The sequence below is a fragment of the Trichoplax adhaerens genome, genomic scaffold (assembly GCF_000150275.1).
Source record: "Trichoplax adhaerens TRIADscaffold_1 genomic scaffold, whole genome shotgun sequence".
Classification (NCBI taxonomy): Eukaryota; Metazoa; Placozoa; class Uniplacotomia; order Trichoplacea; family Trichoplacidae; genus Trichoplax; species Trichoplax adhaerens.
In genome coordinates this window covers 12635910-12643276 of record NW_002060943.1, presented here as the reverse complement: position 1 = coordinate 12643276, position 7367 = coordinate 12635910, and the positions used below count along the sequence as shown (strand labels likewise).

The following is a 7367-nucleotide window of genomic DNA, read 5'->3' as shown; positions in this document are numbered from 1 at the left end:
TGACTTAAGAGATTATTTTGCTGTTTTTTCGGATCATATGGATATTAGGAAAAGGTTGGCGATCTTTAACTGCTATTCCAAATAGCTTTTTGAACTTGACTGAATGATCGTACTGTATCATATGAAGAGGAGTTTCTTGCGTTATTACGCGGGTAGTTAGTTGTGTGACGACAAGCAACTATGACTCATTGGCCGTATGCGCGCAATTTTCCTATGGTTGACTAACTTTCTACCTTTATGTATCCAGTTCTTTGTTTAATTCGTATTAGTAAAGTACTGTAGGCAGAAAGCATTCGTATTGTTTTAGGATTATAAGATATATATTTATACATAGTGAAGGAAAAGATTTCATAGGAAGCATGGCCTATTGCTTATTGAATGGTTCCGTAGTTATGTTTATAAAAGTGAAAACATGAATTGTGATCTGTATTGTAAAATTAAATTCTCATGAATTGTGTGAGCACCTTTTTAGAAGTATATTGAAAGACTGAATTTACTGTTATATAAAACAAGTCACGATTTACAAATTAATGGATGTTCATTCAGTAAGTACCGGTTATACACTTATGCGCATCTTGACCGCCTTGGCGAAAACTGCTAAACACGTACTACAGAAGAATTTAGACTAAATATACCGGTATGATGGCTAGGAATATGAGATACCGTAGACTTCTTGATCAAGCTTTGGCATTCTACACCAAAATTTTTTGCTTTATTTCTTAAGAACATACACTTCAACTAGCTATCGCAAGAATAAGTGGTTATTCACAAAATATTATACATTATCAGTATGTCAATGGCTGTTGTATAAAATGGGCTTTCTTATTGCAATTAATATTAGCATAATAGTGAATTATGCGTGCAAGCATTGTAATAAAGTGTACGTAATTTTGTCTATTCGGATATTATTGACAGTGGCTGACTAGTTTCTTCGCAGTACAACAATTGTTGTTATTTATCTTACAAACACACGCCAAGTCTTATTATTTATCGAAAGCGATTCTATAAATTATATATACAATAATGCATACAGTAATTATAAATTGTTAAAAATAATGTAATTACATGGTGATAAGAATAAAAATTATTGTACAAGTGTTATAAAGCTACGGTACGAGTATTATGACTACATCCAAAAAAATTCATGAAAGTACAGTAAAAGGTGAAAGGTGCTACAAGATGATGAGTTTAGAATCTATTTCTACTTTTATTAATCAAGTATAAATATTTATAGATACATAATTTACTCTCTATTTTCTGATCACATGCTTTCAAATATTTCACGTGCATTCTAATCGTTGAAAGATAGCTTCCCTCCTTCTATCGAAAGATTTCATTACAATTGCCATGTAACATAAAAAATTTACCACTTGGAAATTCATTCTTACGATCAGGTGATAGGATCGAAAGAATTAAGATATTGATATCCTTGGTAAATGTCTAGTAATTGCAAGGCAGAACGCCAAAAGCTTTCGCCAAAAATACACTTTCTCCGTAAAGTCCAACTGCATCTTGTCCGAATAAAGAACCACACCACAATTAAATTGCCATCAAACATGGATAAAATTTTTATTTTCGGCATAGGAAGGAGGAGTAACTTTATGCATAACTTACGCTAGGCAGTGATTCAGCTACGATCTTGACTTCAGCCATGTTGCAATTGCTACTTGAAGGGCCATCACTTTTTGTATATTATTAGTCAATTTCGATAAACAATTGACAGTCTTAAAATAATGAGGCATTACCTGGTTATTCCAAGCAAACAGGTACTCGTACCAACGGTACCATACAGTAATTATTCGACAATTATGACTGAACAGTGCCTGCTTTGTAGTCCGTGAAATAAATATGATCAGATGATACTTAATAATAACCATCAAATGATTAGCCAGCATTGACATAGTTCCTTTCTGACGTCAAATGTTGATTAGATTTTCATTTATTCACATGTATGTGCTTGTATCAATAAAAATGGCAATAAATGATCTAATTACCTGTTATTGACTGAGCTACTCTACCGTAATCAACAATCATGTCTCAGATTCTCAAGAGTAGGCTTGTAAGTGTCACTATATCTAAGTAAACAGCTATTACTGACCTATAATGAGTGTTTGAATTTGATCAATATTATATTATGCAGTTCGTTTTCTGCCCAGTAGTTCATAATTAACTAATTGGTCAGAATAACTTCTAAGCTATGACTACCATTCTATACAGATCATGACCATAATTCATACGTTTGAATAAACACGATAATATTGAACGTAGGAGCGGTGCTATGTGTTTGCGCATTTGTTAATTTTTCGGACTGTAAATGCGAATTCTTAGAAACTTTGAATCTGCAATTATGTAGGAAGAATGGTCTACTGAATAAAACAGGATGGCATTCGCGACTTCACGTCATCTCTGTCTTTAAACTTTAATTGTACAAGATTATTAATCTTGTAAGAAGAATTGTTAAATAATATACTAATAAATCAATTGCTATTCTGATTGTTTTTGTGGTTGAAACACTTTAAAGTTCCGTTCATACAAGATGCAAATCTTGATAATCTATTGATTAGTTTATCCACTGTTGAATAGCAGCAATGCTATAATAACATCTCTGTCACGAGTTGGTATAACATTTTTTCTTAAAGTTCTTATAAATATTCTCCAGTTTGAACATCAATAATAATGCTGTATACTATAGATACAAAAGCTTGTATTGCAGTAATTGAAATGTCAACAAGTCAAAAAATCACCTGATCGCTTGTAAACCGTCAAATAATTTTCATCGATTTATTTCTTTATGAATAGTATTATTATTGATCAACATTGGAATGTTGAATTTACTGTAATATTGGCGCGCTTCCTTCCCACTTTACCTCATGCAGTGCTATCGTAGACAGTATTGCATACTACAGTATACAAAAGTGACGGTAACGGTCTATTGTTTTAGGAATACTGTATATTGAATAGAGTTATTATTTGAATACGAAATAAATTTATGGGCGGACGGATGATATAATAAATGTTACCAATAAACTAGTTTTCACTAAGGTTTGCGTGATCACTAGCTATCGATAAAGCTCAAGTATGTTCTGTCATGAGTGAACGGTCTAGTACAGTAGCTTGAAGTTAAACGCGATTCAATAATTGAGCCGGTATCTGCGTAATGTGTAGGCGAATAATTTACTACTTGCATTGTAATGCAATTGGTTTTGTATTCCCTCTTACCATATTGAATAGTAGGGCACAAGTTACGATTTTTAAGTCGATCACTTTACAATAAATGAAATTGCAGTAAATAAGTGACGGAGTGGGGTGCAACTGTACCTTTTCCAAGGTACAATACATGGCTTCTTTGCAAAACATTACACCATGTGTACAAGACGTCAGTTTCCTTTCATTATAAACAAATTTTTCTGGTCTATCATGGAATGCATTTTAGAGACCCAAGTGTTCTGAATACAGCATACGGTCGCCATCGCTATACAGTACACCAGTTCATCATTACTATTAACATTAGACCATACGAGAATAGTCTAAAATGAACTAATGAACATGCAAGCATTTCTGTAAACTATGTATCAACCTTCCGGAAGTCCGGCTTGGAATTTACAGTACTGTAAAGTACCGTACAAGGACAAGATTGATAAAGAGTTTGCAGTACAATGTACTGTAAAGTATACAGTATTCCAGCACTGCAGGACTCGCTCGTCGTTTTTTTTTACAGTACTTAAGCGTCCATTTAATTTCATTCTAGCCATTAGTGCAAAAGTAGACCTGATAGTACACTGCGCTACTGTACTGTACGAACATTCCAAGCGGCTGCTCCGGCAACGGACATTCACATCTTCGACGAACCCCAAAATTGCTATTAGAATCATTATCGGTTTACTCTTATCATTCAATCCAAAGTTTATCCAAGAAGTCAGTTGGAATACGCATCAACATAGCTCATTTAGTGGGTTATGTAACCCTTGAAAAAAAAAATTCTAAACGTCTAGACATTTTTTCAACGTCTACTAGTTCCAAGAAAAAAATGGCAAACAAATCTCTCAAGTTGGTTAATACCCAAAAAATTTATGATCTCTATGTGGATGCTTGTCGATGGCGCCATGATGAAGGAAACCCGCACCTGGCTAATTCCTATTTCGACAAAGTGATCGATGAAATTCAATCTTCAGCAAGACTTACCTTCGATTGGAGATTACGCCGAATCGTATTCGGTTGTTATTTTTGGAGCTTTCAAATTTATACCCGACATGGAATGGCAACCGAAGCCAAAGCGGCCTATTTGAAAGCTGACAGTATTGCTCACCAATTGGCAAATAGATCTAATGCGAATGCTGACAGCATGAAGATAGTTCTCAGACGGCAAACTAGCTTGTCCCTAGCCGTAGAGGATCCGAAATTTTGGTTGAAGATTTTACTGCAAAAATTGGGTTTTCCCGCAGCCGCTATCCAAACCTATCTAAGAGCTTCGTATCAGTACCAAAACTATCAACCCGCGAACGACAACATTGACTCGGAGCATCGCAACACTACCTTCACTATGGGAAAAAATTCACCCGACAAGTACGGTGATCCCGCGTTCGAATCTGTCGATTCCATCATACTCTATCATGGACATCATCACGATAGGATCAAGTCTTGGCCGGGTTATCAGCAACCAAATCATCCTTGTGAGAACTTACTGGAGAACATGAATCCAAATGTCACTGTTTCAAAAATGGAAATTTTCAACAGCGATGACGCATCCAGTCTATTCGTTGGTAGCGACGCAAAACAATGCAAAAAAGAAAATCAATTTTTCGCATCACCACCAGGAAAGCGTTCTTTTAATAAAGGTATACAGTGTTGATCATCGTGATTCATTCATATATTAATTGTGGAATCCATAGTATGGATGATGTTGATCCAATATGTATTTTTTATTCTGCGATATCGTTCAACGTTAGAGCAGTTGTTTATTTATGTTTTTTATACTTTCCATTACGTACTTTGTTCGACAGTGACTCCGAATATTGTTACTGTACTGACTTAAGCCGTGCTTAAGCCATTCGTCAATGCCTGTCTACAATTTAGCCCTATCCATTTCAAGCTGCCTTAATGATACATTCGACATAGATTGACATATCTCAAAAAATATGAAATGAATCAATGGCTAGTGTCCATTCTGTACCAATTATGAGAGTGAGTTTATTCATCTCTCGTCGTAACATGAAAATCAAACATGATCGATTCAGTGCTCATATTCTATACTGTAATAAGTCGTGTGCGCTGAATCCGTAGCCGGGCTATCACGACTTTTAGGGCCGATGCGCTAGAACAAAAAGATACGCACGGTACCCAATAGTGACGTCACTAAAAAAGTGTCGCAGGCCGGTTATAACTGTACCAAATTGTTCAACAGGTGACCCTAACACCGTATCGTACAGGTGTACATGAGACGTCCGTACGGCACGAGACATTATGTGATCGTGTTACCGATGGACAAATTTTTCATTTCAAGAACTCAATTTTAGACCAATCTATGTAGTGAAATTTGCTCCCGCCGTTTGGTATCAATCTGCTTTTCCTTTCCTTATTTTCATTATGTCGACGGCTTATCGCATTGAGTACAATTAGAGTAGTTAATTAAGTCTAGCTTGTTCAATTCGAATCCCTACCCTAATGGGGGTATCAAATTAACGACTGCTTATAGACGTAACAATATACTGTATACAGTATAGACCGGGAGCACAGGGGCGTGGCAAGCCCTTGACATACAATTGTTGAAAGATGCTTAATTATGTTGTTGCCTTAGATTATTTCTACGCCAATTCCATGCAGGCAGATCAGTACAACCTTGAGCTATTGGCTCTTGATACTTTGATTCCTTGTTATCGCAGGATGGAATAATTGTATTTCTTTCAAGTTTCTAATACAAACTATCAGTCGCTCCAACCATTTTACAAGTCACGTCGTAATTCTGGTCTAATAGCTACATTAAGGGATTGCTCGAACTTGACCACTTCAAATCGATACCGTGAAATTAGATTGTAGCTGAATTACAAATTGTAACGCTTCAATTGAATCGAAGTTGTATTTCATCTATCGCCTGTAGCTACCAAAGTAAGGCATGATTGAATATTATTGGAACAAACTCCTGGAAGCCTTGACAACCGATTTGTAGAACAGTTTTAACATATCCTTTGACCGTTTTTATTGACAATCACCCACTTATCATATCAATTAAATCGATTTACCTGCAATCGTAGTGCAACTTCAATTTTGCCTTCAGCTACAACTAAGTAAAAATATTACCGCTCACATTCTAAGCTAATATGTTCGATTCTGATTTTATCTCTAAGAATTCACGGATGCTAACCCTGCTCATCGTCAACCTGAAAAGACTAGCGAATTCGACCATTTATTCTTCTGTCGGTCGTACATCATACGCACAACAGGCCAAGCTATCTATTTACGGTTGGTTTTCGTACGCCATGGCTACCAATATAAGCCTAAACCTTACCCTTCAAGATTCAATCAACTTGAAATTTCAAATAATTTTAAAGCATCCATTCCACTAAGTGAAAACGAGCAGTATGAAGTTCGATTCACGCCGAAGCACCTTATGCTAGACGAGCTGGAAAGGGAGAAAAATTCAATGGTCAGGCCTCTACGACTAAACAATAAGGACCATATCTTGATATCGTATCGATGCAAGGAACGAAGCACAGCCGTTATACTACCTGAATTGTGCCAGATCACAATTCATAATTCCATGGGTTTGGAGATCGATTCGAGTTTTATCCCAAGGGTAAGATACTCGTCCAGTAGCTAGGGTTAAAATAAGCATTTTAGAATAAAATCTAAGTTTAGTTAAATCTACGAAATCTTCATTTGTAATAGCCTATTGCTGAGAAGCCCAATGCTGAAACATTGGATGCTAACCAAAATAAGAAATCATCAGTCACAGGTAAATACTCGTACTTATTGAACGGTTGACTAACTGATAAATTAACCTGATGATTGTTTTGCACGGAAATATCGAAAATTTTAAGATGGTTAAATTTATTGTATTGGGAATACAGTCTTATTTTCGATAGTAACAGCGTAAGCTAAATAAGAGTAATTTGATAAACTGTTTAACTATAACCATCTACTTTCAATAATGCAAGTTAATAACATTATGCATAGTTCACCAACTGAATAAACAAATGTTGGCACTGTTTACTCAAACAGTTCATAGTCACATTTTCTTACAAAGTCATTGGCGATAGAAATATTATTGTGCCGATTTTGTTGATGATTTTTTTAATCATCTTATTAATTTAACAGACAAAAACAATTCATTATCAGACAGGCATGTTGATACGCATCATAATTATTTATAG

The 7367-nt window shown here is 35.5% G+C and overlaps 1 protein-coding gene across 1 annotated transcript; it reads left to right on the top strand.

Annotated features, from left to right (window-relative positions):
• Positions 1-4027: 4027 nt before the first annotated feature.
• TRIADDRAFT_52780 (uncharacterized protein) lies at positions 4028-7367 on the top strand (the record flags this gene model as incomplete). Its single annotated transcript, XM_002109064.1, has 4 exons — positions 4028-4835; positions 6342-6790; positions 6883-6949; positions 7312-7367. The coding sequence occupies 4 exons, from the start codon at positions 4028-4030 to the stop codon at positions 7365-7367; spliced, it is 1380 nt and encodes a 459-aa protein (XP_002109100.1).